The sequence below is a fragment of the Acanthaster planci genome, linkage group LG10 (genome assembly GCF_054643075.1).
Source record: "Acanthaster planci isolate LZ-2023a linkage group LG10, COTS_SCS, whole genome shotgun sequence".
In the NCBI taxonomy this organism is placed as follows: domain Eukaryota; kingdom Metazoa; phylum Echinodermata; class Asteroidea; order Valvatida; family Acanthasteridae; genus Acanthaster; species Acanthaster planci.
In genome coordinates, this window is record NC_141786.1 from 7,424,022 (window position 1) to 7,444,460 (window position 20,439).

The 20,439-nt window shown below is 39.4% G+C and overlaps 2 protein-coding genes across 2 annotated transcripts; both read right to left on the reverse strand.

Annotated features, from left to right (window-relative positions):
* Positions 1-588: 588 nt before the first annotated feature.
* Positions 589-9,466, reverse strand: LOC110976767 (uncharacterized). The gene is made up of 4 exons (XM_022230332.2): positions 9,306-9,466; positions 8,300-8,390; positions 7,788-7,874; positions 589-2,913 (listed from the first exon to the last, which is right to left on the reverse strand). Exons 1-4 carry the CDS (start codon positions 9,399-9,401, stop codon positions 2,705-2,707), a joined length of 483 nt encoding a protein of 160 aa, XP_022086024.2. The 5' UTR covers positions 9,402-9,466; the 3' UTR covers positions 589-2,704.
* Positions 9,467-16,103: 6,637 nt separating this feature from the next.
* On the reverse strand, positions 16,104-19,416 carry LOC147797726 (uncharacterized). The gene is made up of 4 exons (XM_087141933.1): positions 19,259-19,416; positions 18,243-18,333; positions 17,750-17,836; positions 16,104-17,125 (listed from the first exon to the last, which is right to left on the reverse strand). The coding sequence occupies exons 1-4, from the start codon at positions 19,352-19,354 to the stop codon at positions 16,911-16,913; spliced, it is 489 nt and encodes a 162-aa protein (XP_086998059.1). The 5' UTR covers positions 19,355-19,416; the 3' UTR covers positions 16,104-16,910.
* Between the last annotated feature and the right edge of the window lie 1,023 nt (positions 19,417-20,439).

Here is a 20,439-nt window from a genome sequence, read left to right on the forward strand (position 1 = left end):
GTGTTGTTGTCACCATCGTTATCGACCATTCGTCAGGGTCGTGGAGGTCCATTGCGGCCGTGGCAGAAAAGTCTGACTGTAGTATTCCCTTTCTGCTTAAAAGGTTTTTTAATCAAGTTATGGGCACCACATTCGGAGGAGTTCATTGCGATGAAAATATAGGAACAAGCATATAAATATTCTTTCCAAGTAAGATTTCGAAGGTCACCGATGGTCTGTTTGAAGCTTTATTACCCAGTTTTATATTTTTTTTTATTATTCTATAATATCTCTGTACTGTGTTATTTATAGGTGCACTTATATGGGATCGCATAATTTCACGTTGTAATGAATTGTTCTTATTACAGACCAAAGCTTCCAAAATAAAACAAAATCTTCGTACATAGATTAATACATCCTTTATTTGAAGAATTGTGAAAACCGAAAATCGGTGATTTTTGTGATTTATAATTTCAACTAAGATAAGTTCATGTTTAAGTTTAAACACGGATAGTTGCTTTGAGTAAATTCCAGCAATGCTTACTTTGTTTTCAATTGTATGCACGTGGCACTCATGTGGAACTCAAAGGTAACAAATGAACACTCCCGACCAACATGCTCTTCTTAGCCAATGAGAAGATGCTTCTGCTTAGGGCGGATATACGTCAACTAAAATCGCACCTCAGCATAAAGAAATAATTTGGCATCAAACGGCATAAGCCTGTTGCCGTTACGGACTGATTTCAAGGAATCTTTTCCACTGTATTTATCGTTGAAACCGAAACTTCTTCTTTTTAGTACATAATTATGTGGAAAATTGAGAAATTTCTTAAAAATTTCTGATTTTTTTTACTGATTTGGATTTAACCCAGTTTAGTCTCGCTCAATGTCATTATCTTAGTGGCTCATACGGGAAATGTACTTGTGTTTCCTAGTTTTCTGCCGTTTATTCTGAGAATAGATAGGGCAAAATGATGAAAGTGCAATTTTTTTGATTTGATTAATCATTTCTATTTTTTGTTTTGCTATTCATAAAAAAGGGTATTTTTGCCCCTTTTGGGGTTGTAAGCTAATACAAAGTAGCATATTCACGAGTAAAATAAAGATGTTACTCCAGGGAGAAAACTTCAACCCAGCATTCATTTGTGAACGAAAAGTCGAAATAAGTTTCCGTTCGAGATGTTCTTTTCTTCGATGATATAAAAGTGTAACACTTACGGGCAGTAAGCACCTCTTTCTCCACAATGTGTTCGATAAGAAAATTTGGGTTGACATTTTCAACAGAAAAACCCCTTCTGTGATCGACATCAAAGAAACAGCATTTATATTTTAAAAATGTTTTAAAAAGTGCCTTTTTCAATATACGTTACACCAAAAGTGTGTCAAAGTTGAATGTTCCACGTTTAAGAAAGTTTCAACCCTTTAGATTGCAAATTGGTGGACGACTTCAAGGGATTTTTGTCCTGAACACACTCGGTGCTCACAGTAAAAGATAAAATATAGTATTCCTCGAAAGACATGTATTGTTTTAGAAAGTTGTATCTTGGCTCCTATCGTCCCAGTATCACAGCATAAAAGAAACAGCTCCTTCCAACCTACTGTCAAATAATCAGTCATGGTATCTGGTAAAAGATATATGGTAACACTGGTATAACAATTCGAAGAGAGACTATATTATTAGCGTTTGCATAATTGGATGGCGTGTTCTTAAATTTTTATTGACTTGATTATGGCCCACAGATGAGGACGGCTGTCTAAAACTTATGTTTCCCTACGGTAATGGTGCACTTGCTCAAAGCCCCTAACCCGACGTGGCCTCCGATTACTAAACTCGTTTCTAGATGACGAAATTTACATTACAAGTTATATCCGGATGAATGTGCTTAATTTCCTGACGAAACCAATGCAGCTTAACCCTCAAAAGAGCTGGGGCGGACCCCCCCCCACAATCATATTTTTCTGATATCGCCACAGAGCCTTTTTGTTCTTGAACCAAGGCTTACAGCCGAGCCGGGCCGAGCCTTAAACATATGTAGGAAGTTTCAATCCATGGAAACGAACATATGCATGTTCACTCACGCATAAAAAACGAGCAATAAAATGACAAAGGACTTATGCACATTATGGAGGACGGGTGTGCTTTGCATTCAGTGAGGCGCGCAAAGTACTTCCCAAATTGATTCAAAACGTGAGCTGAAATTCCAATGATTACTTACCAACTAACCCCTTCCTTAATTACACAACAAAAAGTCACTGATGGTGAATAGGGTAAGGGTAACAAAAGCAATATTACACAGTCCGCTTCTACGCTTGTAATGTACCAAACCTAGACAATTAATCATTATGAAGACAAAATATCAATTCACTTATTCAGCTATATGTCACTGTTCTAATACCTGAACCCTCTTGTAATTTTCCACCCCGGAAAAACTGCAAAGTTTTGAAAAATTCCTAAGCACTAATGAGTCTTTCGAAGGAAAGAAAAATTGTTCCCTGACTTTAATTTTCCAAATAGTCATTGACAGACATATCTGTACCGTGATTTAATTTTTTCATTATTTTTTATTAAATTGATGCTACAAATGAAGGGTTCGGTGGTTAAGCACTGCGTGTGTAAACTTTGAAGGAACATTTCGGAGACTTTTTTTCCTCTTATAGTTTCCGTTATTCAACTGATAAAAATGAACTCTTGCCAAAGAAGACACGCATGCTAGATATTCGAATTCTAGGGAATGCACGCTAAGATTTGTTGACCTGCCATCTCCTCGTCAGAGAAACGAGCAAGGAGAGACACGAAGGCAACAGGCTGGGAACAGGTTGGAGGCAAAGGCATCGCGGCACTAAAGTCGTTGTCTAAGCAGAACAGAACCTTCCAGGTGGCCCTCTCATCCGCTGGTCCGTCCACGCAAAAGCGGAATGTCTGGCTGGGATCATCTGCAAATTATGACAAGTAATGAAGTAATCAAATCGCACGGTAATTACATGCTTTGCGTATGTTCTTTGGATCGCATATCCCGATTATTTATGTTCAATCTTTCCATCGTCCCAATTTTGTAGCACGACTTAAAGATCAAGCTCACTGCTTTGACGTAATATCGTTAAATAACAGGGAATTGGTCATTGCTACCCATATCATGACTAACGTGGAAGCTTCCTTTATATCAACAAAAAATTAGGGAGCTCAGTTCCACACTAGAGTGCACAGAGCGACAAACACGTCTAGCGACTTGATGATGACAAAATAAGGCAGCATGCATGCATTGTAAGCATGCGTGATGCATGTAGAAGGGCCGCAATAAACCTAGTGCCGCGGCAGGAAATGTTGTGGACACACGCTCGCTTCAAGTAAAAGCAAAACAACTTCAATTATACTCGTGAACACAGAAACTACATGCAAGAGACCAAGTTCTGTGGATTAACTTGCAGAAATGTTTTTGCAACATTCCTTTTTTTTCCTTCCCGACCTGCTGCTGTAGGGTAATTGCATGCTTGTGCGACCAATATACACGCTATTTTGACCGGGATATATAGACTGGTTGCCACACGTACACACGTGTCCCTTGTTTGTGCGCAGCACGGCGGGAACCAGCGCAGCATCATGCTATGGGCAAGTTTGGGCCGCAAACGAGAATTTCTTTTCGTTTTTGCACGACAGGTGCGAGCGTATTGTACCGTCTAATACAATGCATATACTTGGTAATGTAATCATTCCATGGGTAGCTCATACCCTTGCATAAAGAGTTTTATTCTCCATCAGATTTCCGCATTTGATGCAAACTATGAGACAGAGAGACACCCCCACCCTTGTGCTGAATTTTTTCAGGCCTCTGGGGGATTTGTTAAGTGACAATAAGCTGGAGTGTGTATAGGGATTGGACTTGTTGGGTGGGGGTACCCCTCTGTCCCATTCGTACCTGGTATAGATTTCCGCGTATAATCTCACCGGGAGCATGTCTCAGAAAGACAGCCATACTCCGCCGCAATTCTCAAGAAAGAAGGGAATCAAAAATGTAGCCCGCCATCAAAACCAGACTTTTGTGGTACGACCCAATTCACATATCACATCCCGTTATCGCTAAATTGGCGTTTTGGCAATCCAACTTAGACCTTCTGAAGAGGTTTTACATTAAGTTCAAGCGTACACCCTCACGTCCCGTTTGCTCAGACGCTAGCGACACGGATTACGGCGGCTACGTAGCCAATTCTCGAAACCTGACGTACAATCAACGGCACTTGGTCGCTAGTAGAGATGTCACGTGGTTCCACTTGGCGCAAATTGGCGGCAGTATTAAAATGGTTGATGGAGCACCAAGATGAACTTGCACATGAAAAAAAATTCAGATGTTACACTGACAGTACCAACATTCCTTGCGTTCTCGTTCACAGTAGCCCTAAACCAGATTTCCAGTCCCAAACCTTGTCCATTTTTCGCTCTGTTTGAAGCGTAATATCTCTATTTTGCCAGAATGGATACCTCCAAACTGCAACAATGTTACCGACAGTATAAATAAAGTATCCGATTTTGACGATTGGTCTATCGATCAAAGATCATTTGACCTCATCGATAGTTTGTGGGGCCAACATACTTGGGCCAACATAATTTCAAAGTGGCAAAATCAATTCTAGGTTTGGTGTAAAGATTCATTGGCCATAGAGCTTTTTGTCAGAATTGGTTTTGTGTCCTCCCGTTTCTCTTATGGTGCACGCACTCCACCACTTAGCATCGCGCCGGGGTAGAGGCACTCTCGTCCCTGAGTGGACTTCTGCATATTTCTGGCCCCCCTTTATGCCCTGGTGGCAAGCATTTTGACAATTGTGTCCATGACTGACGTTTGTAGACTATAGCTTACACCACCAGCACTTGCACCCAAGTCCGTCTTCCATGAAGCAATACCTTTTGCCCGTATAGATCGAGTCTTGCCGATTTCTGTTCCACGGATCTCGGCTACTGCAACGATTTTGTTTCTTCTCAGACGTTCCACGATTCAGTTTACACCAAATTATGTTATTTTAAATTAGGGTCATTTCGGTACCATAGTTCGGGCGATTTGACAGCCCACATGCCGATTTGAGTGCAATAACCGATTTGCGGGTATCCTGTCGATTTGCGAGCACTGACTCGCATCTTGCTCTTTCTTTGGCGAATCTCATTGTCGAGGTTCACCGCGCAAATAGACCAACTGTTCACCAAGAGAGACTCAGGTTCTTTTTGTCCATACGTTTTTGTTTTGTCTGTCTCTTAACTTTGGCGATAAACTCTCCCCTCACATGAGGTAGAAATTTAAAAAGAAATGTATTTTCTGACGTAACAGTGAGAAAGAAACTACAGTCCAGCAGTCAATTGCCTTTTAATAACGCGCATGCGCAATTCAGTTATACTCGAACGACCCCAGTCAGTCAAGTTTTAAAATCTCATCATTACTTACATTTCACCGTTGGTTGCGATTCTAGCAGCGTACACAGTCATTGAAATCTCTTACTATTATTTTCATGTGAATGGTTCCCTCTGTAATGATTAATAAAATCAGCTATTGATAACCAGCGGTGCGACCCCCTGGGCCTGGTCCCAAATTGTCGAGTAGATCGGTCAAACCAGCCATCGTTCCGGCCGTGTTAGTCGATCTATAGTTCTCTGTAGCCGTCGCTCAAACTTGTCCTATAATGTACTGTGCTCTCCGCACACTTGTTTTCACCACTGCGACTGCGAAGCGGAACACGCAGGAATAACGGGAAGTTGCTTTTCAAAAGTTACAAATTTAAGAAGGAAAACATCTAAACACAAAGCGTCTTAACGTGAATACGTGTTGACCAGAAGTGTTTTTGTGAAGACAGAAGAGACAATATAATTTATTATCTTTTATTTTTTCATTTTTTAATATTTATTTTTCTAATTTGAAGGGCACTGGGATTATGTTGTGACAGACAGAAGCCCCTAACCGTGGTTGCCTTTGAATTAATGATTTTGATAGTGTATAATGCGTCACTCTTTGTAAAAGCTATAACGCATCTGGTGCAATGCAATTTTTGACACTGTCCATTTAATTACTATGTGCTCAGTCATGTTTGACGGAAATGTAGATTTCGTGATGTCATACGAAAGAAGACGACACCGTAAACAGATTATATTTACCATTAACAAAAATAATTAGTCTTACTCAAGAAACAAACTCTCTAATGTAGGTTTCCTTTTCAAGACACCCTGTAGAACAGCGTGTTTCATGTCTTGAGCATTTAAAAACGACCTTCAATCGGCCTATTCACAGAAGCAATAAGGCACAGTTGGAGGACAAGCTATATAAACAAAACTTAGTGCTAACGTTTTAACTAATATTTTAAAGACCAACTCTCAGGTTTTAAAAACCTGCTATGATTGTGTTTAGTGTGTACGATATTAGTGTGTTGTATCATATATTCATTACCAAATAATTATGTCTGTATTGCGTCTCTTATATTTGTAATTTTGCCGAAATTTTAAACGTTGTCGTTGGGTTTTATGAAAAATTTCCAGAGCCTGATGGCTGGCGGCGCTGTTGAGAAACGAAATTATTTTGATGTAATACCGAAGAAACCACTGAAATTAGTATCCGTGGCACGACTGGTTTCGCCACAAACGTATTTATGCATGAACATGGAGCTACGTGCGCGTGCACCTCGTACCGGGGATCGATCTGTGTGCCGGGTATACTTTGCAGCATTATCTCTTTTCTGTCGAGAGCTTCTGCTCCTTTCTTCTTGATTTACAGTAATGCCGAAATCGTGCGTCATTGGTGGATGTATAGACTCTGCGAAAGAAGCGGGATTGAAATTCTTCGAGTTTCAAGTTTGTGCTGTCGCCAGTGGCTACGTGTGCTACCGGTATGCATGCCTAAAGCGCACGCACTGCGGTATTTCCTTCACGTCATCACAAAAATCAATATTCAATAGATGCTATTTACAGTACTTGAATGGACTTACAGGAAAAATGGGTACAAAAACTGTGTTTCGTTAACACAAAAACGTGTATTGCAAGGGAGATATTAATATGTGTCACTTTTATTAGATTTCTGAAGGATATATGAAAAAAGTTAGTATGGTGTCTTTAAACACCTTCTTGATACCACTTCACCTGAACGTGTTGTGGTGTTGATTCTCCAAAGGTAAACACGTTATGTTGTTTAAGTTTTAACTAATGGGCCCTACGTGTTGATGTGCTAATAAATTTAGACACGGCAGATTAGGGTGTTAATAACAAAACACAAAAACACGTTCACTGGGTGGTAACGCTTTCGAAAACGTGTTTAAATTGAAAAGGGTACAGTGTATGAATAATAAATCGTACATGAAATATAACAGTGCTTTATTTGAAATGGAAGGCAAGAACGTCCTAATGCCGTGCCGAATAAAACTAAATTGAGCACAACATTAGGAAGCAGGAACTGGAAAGTGAAATAGTGTAACAGAAACACCAATCTAGCAATCTGCCCTGTGCGTTTCGAGAAATTTCGTATCGTTGACTGTGAGCATGCACGTTCCTGATTAGCAACAAAGTCTTGGACCAACTTTAGAATTTTTGTTTTCAACTCGGTAGTGGCACGACATTGGAAACGGCTTCTGTTGCACTGTACGGCAGACCCTGTCTAGCCAAAAACCTCTGTTGTGACGAAATCATTTGCCGAGCCAAATTGGTCTCAAACGTCAGACCTATGTGCCGTGCCGAACTTGACAAAAAGAAAAGAAAAAAAGAAGTTGAATTGTATTTGAGACGACAGGAGCCCGAAGTTTTGGACAGTCCAAAGGGAATGGATGAATTGGTTCAGGTTGTCACTCACCTTGAACAAAAGATGATTTCGATCCGACGTATCCGGAGAAACTGTGGTATGCCAAATTGTAGGGTTCGACCGAGTACTGGATTACATCTGCCAACCAATCATAGCAAGATCATTTATACGGTCTCCATTTACGAACTCTCTCGGCTTAAAAACCCCAAACGAGTTTTTGTTTCTTCGCCATAACAATATTAACCTGATACAAGGCACTGAAAAATCACAGGAGGGCCCATAGTTCAGCTTTTATTACTTTTACTTCAATTTTCCTAGGTTTAATTGTGAATTGCGACATGAATGTCACTCTTTGGTAGATATCAACGTGTTCTAAATTTGCTGCTGTTGATACCTTTGCTGTTTTTGTTATCATTATTGTTTTTGTTGTTTTTGTTGTTGTAAACAACATCCACTTGAAACTCCGCTTATCAATTAACCTCGACTTTCCACTTCTCCAACAGTTCTGACTGAAATTTCGGGACAAAGTATTATTTTTATTTGAAAAACTTTACAAAACCTACGTAAATAACGTCTGCCACGTGCAGTAGCAACGTAGCATAGCTGGCACGTGGTTCCAGCGTCGTTGCAGGTTAGGTTCTTCTGATAGAGGCCCTGTTTAGAGAGAGAGATGAGGAGAAATACAGTGTATTTAGTGTTCATGAAAATGGACGTGTGAATTGTAAAACAGGAACACTTATGCAGGAGATGAAAGTTTGTTTGTTTTTCATTTGTTTTTTGAGAACTGAACTAAATTGACCCCCGAAGCAGCAAGTGCACCCGTGAGCCGTTGGTTTGATTTGTACCAGCTACGCGTCGCGACGGTGTGTTTGTGTCTTTTTTGTGAATCAATTACAAATTTAAATATAAATCAGAAAAGTACACAAGGAAAGTAAAAAGCAAACAAGAAAGCCAAATAATCGCCAGAGAATGTATGATTGTAAGCGAATGCGTGCATTACATGTGCGTATTAAGTCCATTCTCGATCGTTCAGAATAGTTCGCACGACTTTGCAATACTGTGGCCGAGGGGGAGCATCAGGGGTCGTGCCCCCTTGTGAAGGAGCAAATATGTTTTTCTTCTGAAAAATATTAAAGAGCTATTCAATTTCCCTAAATACTGCGTGAAAAGCCCAAAATGTAACCCCACCCCTCAGAAAAAGCTGTTAAAGATTACTAAATTGTTAAACAACAGTACGGTTTTGTTTAAGGTATCAGTAGTTTGCATCTGCATGCTTCGACTTACGTATACCAAACAAGACAGGACTTGGAAAAACTTGAATCAGCATAGTTGCAATATCTATTGCCTCATAATTATTTTTAATCTCTTGTGTGAAGAATTAAATTACACGAAACCGAATGACGATCTTAAGCAGCGTTTCAAAAAGAAGGTTCATCTACTCTGCCATGTCCCAAAAAACCACAAGATCATTTTGTGCGCCGCTGGTAATAAGTGATGGTGCCGAAAGTCGAAGGCTAGCAAACAAAACCCAATTCGACATAATTTCTGCAGTGAAGATGTGATAGTTACCAAGTGTGAATAGGTCGGATCTTGGCTCCCATCGTCCCAGAACCCCTTGCCCTGGATGGTGAGAAAAAGAAGAATCAATACCTTAGCCGACAACATGGCAAATAACGATTGCTTTCTGTCTGTCTCTCTCTCTATCCTTTTCTGTCTCTGACGTGTTGAGCAAATGCTGGTTTTCCTTAAAAAAAATTTGTCTGTTCAGCCGAAAAAACATCTGGTTTCTATTTTTACAGCATCCTGCATAAAATTGCCCTCAGTTATGGTAAGCAAATTCATGACGGACAAAATTTAATACGTTTTCAGTTACAATTATGTATTCAGCATTCAGTGATCCCCCTTAATGAAGGCTAAAAGTAAACTGCTCCCCCGTGGAAACTCAAACCCCTCCCTGGCTACACCGTCGGTCACACCTTGCAATCAAGTTTAACATGACAAACAATCACAAACACAAATAAAATATGTGTCTCGCAATAAATTGTCAATTGGTGTGTCCAGGATTTGTGTCGCGAAACCACTGGGGTACAGGGCTGGATGGGGAAAAGCATTCAGCAGCCAAAATAATGATCAAAAAGTGGGAGAGGTCAATATTACAGTGTAACTGCAATTAGTTTTTTCTTTGGGGACAATTTCTCTGCAACTTTGAACTCTTATTCTATGTGTAGAACCTCTTATTTTTATAAATTTAAACTTTTAACTTTTTAAAATTATCCATGCATTCCTGGGAGAACTGGGGGTGCTGTTGTCTCGATGTCAACTTGTGATGACAAAGTGTACGTAGTGCATATAGGTGTTTCTGTTCAAATTGTGAACCCAGAATTCACTTAATGAAAAACATTCTGAGAATGGGATTGATGCTTGTTTATTGATATGCACGTAAACAAGAAGGAATCCGCGAGAAGAAACATTTTGTTCAGAAATCTACAGAAATGTATCACTTTTTGCCTAACATTGAAGGTGCCCTGTCCTAATTCAAGGCAAATTCTCCGCCGGGCCGAGGCACTTGAAAAGTACCCCTACACTTTCCTTTGCAAAACGGAGTTTGCGTGGCCCAAGAAACTCTGGGATTACGTGCCTTGGCCCAGGATCAACTTTCTAGATTCAGGGGCTCCCACCCGCCGGCAAAGAAGACAAAGTGCTATTGAAACATTGTCTGAAGAGCTTGATGAGAAAGTGGAGGGATATCATTTTGAAAAAAAAACTGATGCTGACAGACGTGGAAACTTTCAAGTTCACTTTTGGGGGGTGAGTTTGTTTTGGTGGATAATAATCTAATTAGTCAACCGACTAACATTTAAAAATCAATGGAAACCTGAAGGATCCGACAACGTGTTGTTTTTTGTTGGAGAGAGCTCAGTGACTTCGGTTGCCCGCTATTGGGGCCCGAAACTTTGTTAATTTTACACTGTTTTCAAATGGGCTTGCATTAGTGCAGTGTACCCTGTAGGCTTTCATCCCGGGATGACGTACATGTTTCGCTCATGAATATGGAAATATCATTAGCATTCACCATAACAGAAAATACAAAATATTGTTGAAATTGTGTGGTGGGAAGAAGAAGAAAATAACTTTCACAATGTGATTTACATTAATGACATTATTTCAAAATCTACGGAAATTTTGGACAAATTGGGAAATTTTCGGAAGCCGGTTGTTGACGGTAGCAGCTATTCTCCCAAAGTGTTGTACTTGTCAATAGAGGGCGCTGTAAAGGAGAGGGCGCTCTCTGCGGACATTTTGCGTTGGCTTTGCGTGTGGATGTGGGATGGTTAACTTTGCGTTTTAACAAGGTAAGATTTCCCAGAAACTTACCCAAATGTTCATTAACTGGGGAGTAAAGGAACCACTATTCAGTTTTTATATCACACTATTTGCTTAGACATTCAACTGCGAATGTCCCGTGACAGCTGCAACTGTACGACCATAGCTGTCTTATACAACGTTGTCGACTGGAATTTGGACTGGCAACCGGTGAACATTAGCCCCAGTGGACTCCCTGCATGCCCTGACCGTGCTACGTTAAGGAGGGAGTCCAGGATATGAAAACAGACAACAACGATTTTTCGTGCAAGCGGACGACGTTATACATTTTGTCCAACGAAAGAGGTTCATATGCCCAAACCATGAGATATGATTATAATGTTTAAGGATCTCGGAAAAGTAGAAGCAGTATTCTTTCTAATGATACCTTGACGGTATCCCTCCTGTCTTGCATGACCGAACACCATTGTTTTGAAAATGGGGCATCCAAACTCAATTGTAACACTGACACCATAAAATACCAAAGTGTAGAAAAATAAACAAATTTCGGGAAGATCTAGACACCATGAACAACTCACAATTTTCCTCCATTACTAAGATTTTAAAATAATTGTTAATATCAGAACAGTATAGAAAAGTGGATTTTACGGGCCCTTTCTAACAACGAAGAATATCGAAATTGCAAAATTTTGCACTAATTAATCGATTAGATTTTAACAGAAAATAAGGTTTCTGAGACAAAAATCTAGCACCAAATTCAAGATTCAACCTTAATGCACTGATTTCAGACATTTATTCTGAATTTGCCCCATAAAATTTTAAATAAGCAGGTCATTTTGCATCACCCCTAAATCGTATCGATTCAGCGGTGCGTGAAAAATTCAAAGCCATTTTGTATCCATTTTTATTTACCAAAATACTATATCCAACACAAGGGTGACGATTTCGTTAGATTGTACAGATTTCGTCAGTGCTGATACAATTTCATGAGGTACCAACAATGTCAAAGACAGCGCTGAGGATATCTGGGATAAAGTCGTCTCGCTGGTAGAGGCAACTCAGTCATCTTCTGAAGTAGCAAAGTACAAGCCCAAGCGGATTGCTCTATTTGGTATTATTCACCGGTACGGCAAGACTGCCTCAGAATCAACTAAAGTAAATATGACTAACAGATGCTTAAAGGAAACGGCTCATCAGCGGGATTAGGGCTTCATTTAAAATGCTAACATATGCCTATCGCCTCTTAAGCCACGATGGTATCCACCTCTGTCAGTAGATCTGGTCAGGCCGCCTTAGCCACGCACTTTCTTAGCTACCGACACTTAAACCCCAAATCAAGAAAGCCAGCAGACTCGGTGAAGTAAGACTACCGTAAGAGACCTTGTGTGTCCCCTGACCAAACTTATGCAGAAGCTCTTCGAGCTCACCAAGGCAGGGATTTTCCAGAACGAGCGTGGAAAACAAGGATAAGAACGCCAAATGCACCCGCCACAACGCAGTCAGCACAGGACAGCAGACAGGATATCAGCCACTACCATCACAAGCGACCGAGTGGTTCAAGTACCAGGAGAGAATGAGCTAGTATGGGAGCCATCCACGGGGCCGTAGACACAACCAAGAATCGTCTCACACCGTAAATGGCCCTGACTTAATCAACGGGTCCATTCCTAAACTTACCGGCAGAGATATACAGGTTGCTCATCTTAACATCCACAGTGTGGTTATCAAAATAGATGAACTCAGATATTTATTAAAGTTGAAGCCTTTTGATGTAATTTGTCTCAATGAATCAGATCAGATGATGAAATATCGATTGATGGGTTTTCTATTGTAAGAAAAGACAGAACCAGGCACGGTGGAGGTGTTGCAGTTTATATTTCTAATCACCTTACTTTTACGAGAACATTTGATATCAAATTTGAACATCTGGAAATTATTAGCTCGAAGTAAAATACGCGTCGGCATATGTGCACCGATTTTAGTTGGATCTGTTTACAGACCCCCTAATTGTAGTCTTTTCTGGAATTTTTTTTTAATGATCTATCTGCAACCGTAATGACTAATAATGACATTATCTTACTAGGTGATTTTAATTGCGATTTTTCCGATGGTGTGCCAAACAGTAGTGAAGGTAATCTGAAGTTTTATACCGAGATGTACGGGCTAACCCAGTTGATCCAGCAACCAACAAGGGTCACCGGTCGAAGCCAAACTACTATCGATTTGATATTTGTTAATAACCAAAATGTACACAATGAGGGTGGAGTGTTTTACACATCAGTGACCATTTCCTGATCTACGCAACAAAGAATACTTAGCATCATCTTCAAGCCCAGCATGGCCATAATCGTATATCATACAGGTCATTGAAAAAGCTCGACACACAAACTTTTATCCATGATTTATCCTGTCAACAATGGGAAATTCTTGACATAACTGAAGACATGGATTTGGCTTGTGAAAAATGGATTGACATGTTCATGAATGTTGTCGATTCCCATGTTCCTCTTCGACAAAAAAATGTGAGAGTAAATGCATGTCCATGGATATCACATTATGCTGTTGACATGATGAAAGAGAGAGAGATAAAATGCATAAAGAGGCGGTAAAATGAAATAATACAGAATTATGAAGTAAATACCGCTCACTAAGAAACCATATTTTGCCCAATGTTGATGTAAATATCAACTTCCCAACCTTGGGCAAATTCTTCCCAATCGTTGGTTACTGTTAGTGATGGAAATTAACCAGCAATGTGATAACTTTGACCAAGGTTGGGCAAATTACAAATGCCCAACACTGTTTGACCAATTTATTTTAGTGCCGTTTAATGCGTAAACAAAAATCTGATTATTATCGTAGTATTCTTTGTGACAACAGAAGAATTTTATGGCAAGAAAATATGGAATAGTATTAATGAGGTAGTCTCGACGGAAAATACCAGTTTACCAAATTCGGTCCATCACAGAAGTCAAAAGTGTGACAAACCTGACGATATTGCAAGTGTCTTCAACGAATATTTTATTACCTGCGAACAGAAAGTGGCCGAGAAGCTGCCAGAGGATCACAATCGCAAAACGTCGTATGAGAATGATAAGGTTCATAACGCTTTTGACATCGAATCTATCCCTGAAAGTCATGTTGCTGAGATTACAAAGAAACATGGATATAAACAAGGCAACTGGGGACGATGATGGTCATTACAATGTGGTTTAGTGCGTGCCTGCGTACAAGATTACCGCATCGCACTGTTCTTCATGTATTTTAGAGTTTCGGAAGTGATGGGTTAATTTTAGCAGGATATTTCTCTTTTAGGTCAGGTAATTTTCCAGTTTCTGTCAATTGATATACTAACAAATATTTTTCAAAGCCCTTTTTCTTAGTTGGATTTTTTAAGAAGAAACAGAACGAAAAATATTACAAATTCTAAAATCTTTGCACGTTGTTTTTCCTATCCAAGGGTTCCCGAAGCGCACCATCAGGAGTCAACTTGCAGGCTCTATTGACCACAACATTCTCCTGTCTAAACTGAACTCTCTTAGTTGCTCAAATCACACGCTGAATTGGTTTTCTACTTATTTGTCAAATCGGACTCAAAGGGTGTGCTTTAATAAAGTTTACTCTGATCGATTAAAGGTTGTCAGTGGAGTGCTAAATACGAGTGATTCACAACAGTGCACCACCAAGTGTTTTCAACTCATTGGTCAATCAGAACGCGCGAAATTTGTCGACCCTTTCCAAACGCGCAATGGGTCGACAAATTCCGCTCTTTGTGATTGGCCAACGTGTTTCAAACTCTTGGTGGCGCACTATTGTGAAACGGCATATTCTATAGGCCCGCTATCATTCTCTGTATATGCAAACTCCATGCCGTCTGCAGTCGTTGACGGCGTAGTGGACATGTTTGCTGATCACAACTGTTACCATCTGCGGCAAAAATGCAAATGAAGTTGCCCACAAATTAAATGTTGCGATAGACCAAATAAGCAGATGGCTAGAGAGTAATAGACATGTGTTGGATTTTGATAAAACAAATTTCATGATTTTAGGGTCCAAGGCAGAATTGAAGAATTCCATTGAAATTACAGTATCATTTAACCAGAGCTTAATTAAATGGGTCAAAAGTACCAAATGCTTTGGAGTAATAATCGACCAGGAGTTAAATGGACTGATCATGTTGATCATGTTATAAAGGTGGTTCGGTCAAAACGTGCAATTCCATATTTTCCACCTGATGTACTAAACACAATGTATAATGCTTTCGTTTTACCTCACTTTGACTACAAATATGGTCAGATAGATATCAAATGCACGATAAACTTATCATGTTACAAAAGTATGCAGCACGTTTGATCTTGTCCATGGGTATTGACACTCCATCAAGCGAACTTTTTAAAGAACTGCGAAGGTTGTCATTGCTCAACGATTTTTTTTTTCACAAGAAGGCAGTTTTTTGTTGAATGTACTCATGATCTTGCACCGCCGTACCTAACTAGTAATGTAACTCACATCTCAGAGGTGCATGACCACATAACACTAGAGGAGCCAATTATTTCACGATTCCACTTTACAAAACTGGGTGCTGCAAACACAGCCCGATTAATGAAGGCTCACAACCAGATCTTAATTTTACCTCTTGTTGTATTTAAGACGATTTTATTCAGATTTTTATTGCCTGTGCATTTTCTATTCATTATAATTAACTTTTGTAGTTTGGTCCTCATGATTTTACTCCTGGTGAGGTTTGATTTGTCCTAATCCTTGTCTACTTGTGTATTTTGTACTCTAGTCCTTGTAATTCTATCTCTTTTATTATTTTGACTAAATTCACTATTGTATAATTGAGTTATTATATTTGTGCTGTTGATAATCTTATTTTTATTTATTTAACTTAATTTATTTTCCAGGGCCCCATGGAAGACCACAAATATATGTTAATGGGTCTCCCTGGTAAATCAAAGATAGTAGTAATAATAATAATTTATTGACGTGATCCAGTCTCTCCTCTTTTATTCAACAGAAAGCCCATTGTATAGTGCGACTAATTTATTCTGCAGTCCAAAGACGAAAGACAATGCAAAGGCGTTGGGTCATGGCTGAAACACGTTGACGAAGTTCCGATCCACAGATATGATTATCCAAACTAATTGGAGCGTAACAGACGAATTTAATTAATGACCAAGGACTGGTGCACTTACGCAGGATGGATGTGCTTTACAAGCAGTGATGTGCGCACTACAATACGCGTCCTACAGTTGTTTCCCAAAAATTTATTCAAAGCGTGAGTTGAAATTCAAAAGATTACTTGGTAATTAATCCCTTCCTTAATTACACTACCAAAAGAAAGTTAAGCCAAAGTGAAGCAAATGTTGGCATTGCTAACTAATCCCTTCCTCAATTACACTACCAAAAAAAGCTCAGCCAAAGTGAAGCAAATGTTGGAATTGTTATGTAATGTTTTCCCTGTATGTATTTGTTGTTTCTTTGTCTTGTCTTGATTGTTTCTTGTAATGGCATGCCTGACACAAGCTTTGCTTTTAAGATTTTGCCACCTCTAGTGGCCTATTTATCTCGTACATTGTTAATACTTGTATTTTGCCATGAGAAAGAAATAAAAAATAAATAAATATTTGAATTGAATTGAATATCTTCAGCGATAATTCACAATCTGCAAGTAATGCTCAGGAAAATTGTGGCCAGACAAAAGTCAGGTTTAAAGCCATAACGTGGTTTCAAGTTTTGCAGTCTCAACATGTTCCATAGAAAGCATGATGTGAGAGTTTTTTCACTTTCTTATTAGAAAGATAGATACGAACTGTTTCCAGAGAAGACATGTCAGATATTCGAATTCTAGGGAATGCACGCTAAGATTTGTTGACCTGTCATCTCCTCGTCAGAGAAACGAGAAAGGAGAGACACCACGGCAACAGGCTGGGAACAGGTTGGAGGCAAAGGCACCATGGCAGAAATGTCGTTCTCTAAGCAGACCAGAACCTCCCAGGTGACCCCTGGATACCGATCCGCTGGTCCGTCCGAGCAAAATCGGAATGTCTGGCTGGGATCATCTGCAAATTATGACAAACAAAGCAACTAAATTACATGTTTTGCGTATATTCTTTGGATCGCATCACCCCGATGGTTTATGCCAAATCTGTTCACTGTGGCATTTCTAGCAAAACTGAAAGCTTCAGCACATAATTTATATGCAGTTTCGTGGCTTTCATATACAACAACGTCTTTCGTTTCACGAGCATTCAAAGGACCTATCTATTGGCCTATAGTTCGCATGAGTCGCATGACTCAGAGGTTACACTGTAAACACAGGACTTCCTTCTTTGTAAAACTTTATGAACGTGTTGTGGGTTAATATTCCAAAGCTAAACGCGTTGTGGTGTTTATTTTCAAACAAATATGTGTTGATATATTTAGACACAATGATACATTTAATAATAAGACACAAGAAAACGTGTATCAGGTGGTAACAACATTCTGAACAGCAAAACACGTTTATATCGAAAACGTGTTTAATTGTAAACGGTTACATGACAATACGCAAAGACGCGTTTCTAATGAGCGTTGGTGTTCACACTGTCTGGATAATCAATATACATGAAGTGAAATACAGTGCTCTTTTTGAAATCGAAGGCAAGATTTAGGGAATGAACGAATGAGTTTAGCCTTTTACTCACCTTGAACAAAAGATAATTTAGAATCATAGTTTTCGGAGAGAGTGAAGTATTCCAACTTGTAGGGTTCGACCGAGTACTGGATTACGTCTATACAAACAGAATAACATAGCATGTTTAGTATTCGCACAGTTTAGATTCCTGAACTTTGGTTTAAAAAACCAAAAACACTTTTTTGGTTTTTTTTACCAGAAGGGCTCGGATCATAACAAGGGTAACCTGACATAAGGCACCGAAACATCACAGGAAAGACCTCAGTCCAGTTATTATTATTTCTGCTTAAATTTCCTTAGGTTTAATTTTAAATTGCGCCACGAGTGTCACTCTCATCGGCATGTTCGAAATTTTCTGCTGCAAATGTTCTTGTCGTTGTTTTTGTCGTTGTTGTTCACAACATTGATTGAAATATCAATTAACGACTGTCAACTTGTCCAATAATTTTGACTGACGTTGTATGAAAAAATGATATCATAACGTCAAAATTTATAAAACCTACGTAGGTAACGTCTTCCACGTGCAGTAGCAATGTAGCATAGCTGGCACGTGGTTCCAGCGTCGTTGCAGGTTAGGTTCTTCTGATAGAGGCCCTGTTTAGAGAGAGAGATGAGGAGAAATACAGTGTATTTAGTGTTCATGAAAATGGACATGTGAATTGTAAAACAGGAACACTTATGGCAGGAGATAAAAGTTTTGTTTTTGTGGGTTTTTTTTTTTTTTTTTTTTTGAGAACTGAATTGATCCCCGAAGCAGCAAGTGCACCCGAGAGCCGTTGGTTTGATTTGTACCAGTGACGTTGTGTTTGTGTCTTTTTTCTGAATCAATAACAAATTTACATGTAAATCGAAATAGAACTCAGAAAAGTACACAAGGACAGTAAAAAGCAAACAAAAAAGCCAAATAATCGCCAGAGAATGTATGATTGTAAGCGAATACGTGCATTACATGTGCGTATTAAGTCCATTCTCGATCGTTCAGAATAGTTCGCACGACTTTGCAATACTGTGGCCGAGGGGGAGCATCAGGGGTCATGCCCCCTTGTGAAGGAGCAAATATGTTTTTCTTCTGAAAAATATTAAAGAGCTATTCAATTTCCCTAAAAACTGCGTGAAAAGCCCAAAATGTAACCCCACCCCTCAGAAAAAGCTATGAAAGATTACTAAATTGTTAAGCAACAATACGGTTTTGTTTAAGGTATCAGTAGTTTGCATCTGCATGCTTCAACTTACGTATACCAAACAAGACAGGACTTGGAAAAACTTGAATCAGCAAAGTTGCAATATCTATTGCCTCATAATTATTTTTAATCCCTTGTGTGAAGAATTAAATTACAGTAAACCGAATGACGATCTTAAGCAGCGTTTCAAAAAGAAGGTTCATCTACTCTGCCATGTCCCAAAAAAACCACAAGATCATTTTGTGCGCCGCTGGTAATAAGTGATGGTGCCGAAAGTCGAAGGCTAGCAAACAAAACCCAATTCGACATAATTTCTGCAGTGAAGATGTGATAATTACCAAGTGTGAATAGGTCGGATCTTGGCTCCCATCGTCCCAGAACCCCTTGGCCTGGATGGTGAGAAAAAGAAGAATCAATACCTTAGCCGACAACATGGCAAATAACGATTGCTTTCTGTCTGTCTCTCTCTCTATCCTTTCTGTCTCTGACGTGTTGAGCAAATGCTGGTTTTCCTTAAAAAAAATTTGTCTGTTCAGCCGAAAAAACATCTGGTTTCTATTTTTACAGCATCCTGCATACAATTGCCCTCAATTATGGTTAGCAAATTCATGAACAAAATCTAATACGTTTTCGATTACAATTATGTATTCAGCATTCAGTGAACTCCCTTAATGAAGGCTAAAAGTAAACTGCTCCCCCGTGGAAACTCAAACCCCTCCCTGGCTACACCGCCAGTCACACCTTGTAATTAAGTATAGCATGACAAACAATCACAAACATAAAATATGTGTCTCGCAAGAAATTGTCAATTAGTGTCTCCAGCATTTCTCCCGCAAAACCACAGGGGTACAGGGCTTGATGGGGAAAAGCATTCAGCAGCCAAAATAATGATCAAAAAGTGGGAGAGGTCAATAATACAGCGTTACTGCAATTGGTTTTTTCTTTGTGGACAATTTCTCTGCAACTTTGAACTCTTTTTCAATGTGTAAAACCTCTTTTACTCTCATATTTTGGTTAAATGCTTTGTAACTTACACTTATTTTTAAATATCTAAACCTTCAACTTTTAAAAATTATCCATGCATTCCTGGGAAAACTGGGGGTGCTAGTGTACGTAGTGCATATAGGTTTTTCTGTTCAAATTGTGAACCCAGAATTCACTTATGCGATTGATGCTTGTTTATTGATATGCACGTAAACAAGAAGGAATCCACGAGAAGAAACATTTTTTTCAGAAATCTACAGAAATGTATCACTTTTTGCCTAACATTGAAGGTGCCCTGTCCTAATTCAAGGCAAATTCGCCGGGCCGAGGCACTTGAAAAGTACCCCTACACTTTCCTTTGCAAAACGGAGTTTGCGTGGCCCAAGAAACTCTGGGATTACGTGCCTTGGCCCAGGATCAACTTTCTAGATTCAGGGGCTCCCACCCGCCGGCAAAGAAGACAAAGTGCTATTGAAACATTGTCTGAAGAGCTTGATGAGAAAGTAGAGGGATATCATTTTGAAAAAAAAAAAAC

Coding starts and splice junctions, on each gene's coding strand:
- LOC110976767 (XM_022230332.2), bottom strand. CDS start 9,401: ATGTTGTCGGCTAAGGTATTGATTCTTCTTTTTCTCACCATCCAGGGC. Junction 8,391..9,305: donor ATCCGACCTATTCACACTTG/GTAACTATCACA, acceptor CTCTCTAAACAG/GGCCTCTATCAGAAGAACCT. Junction 2,914..7,787: donor GAAATCATCTTTTGTTCAAG/GTGAGTGACAAC, acceptor CATAATTTGCAG/ATGATCCCAGCCAGACATTC.
- LOC147797726 (XM_087141933.1), bottom strand. CDS start 19,354: ATGTTGTCGGCTAAGGTATTGATTCTTCTTTTTCTCACCATCCAGGCC. Junction 17,837..18,242: donor ACGTGGAAGACGTTACCTAC/GTAGGTTTTATA, acceptor CTGTTTGTATAG/ACGTAATCCAGTACTCGGTC. Junction 17,126..17,749: donor TAAATTATCTTTTGTTCAAG/GTGAGTAAAAGG, acceptor CATAATTTGCAG/ATGATCCCAGCCAGACATTC.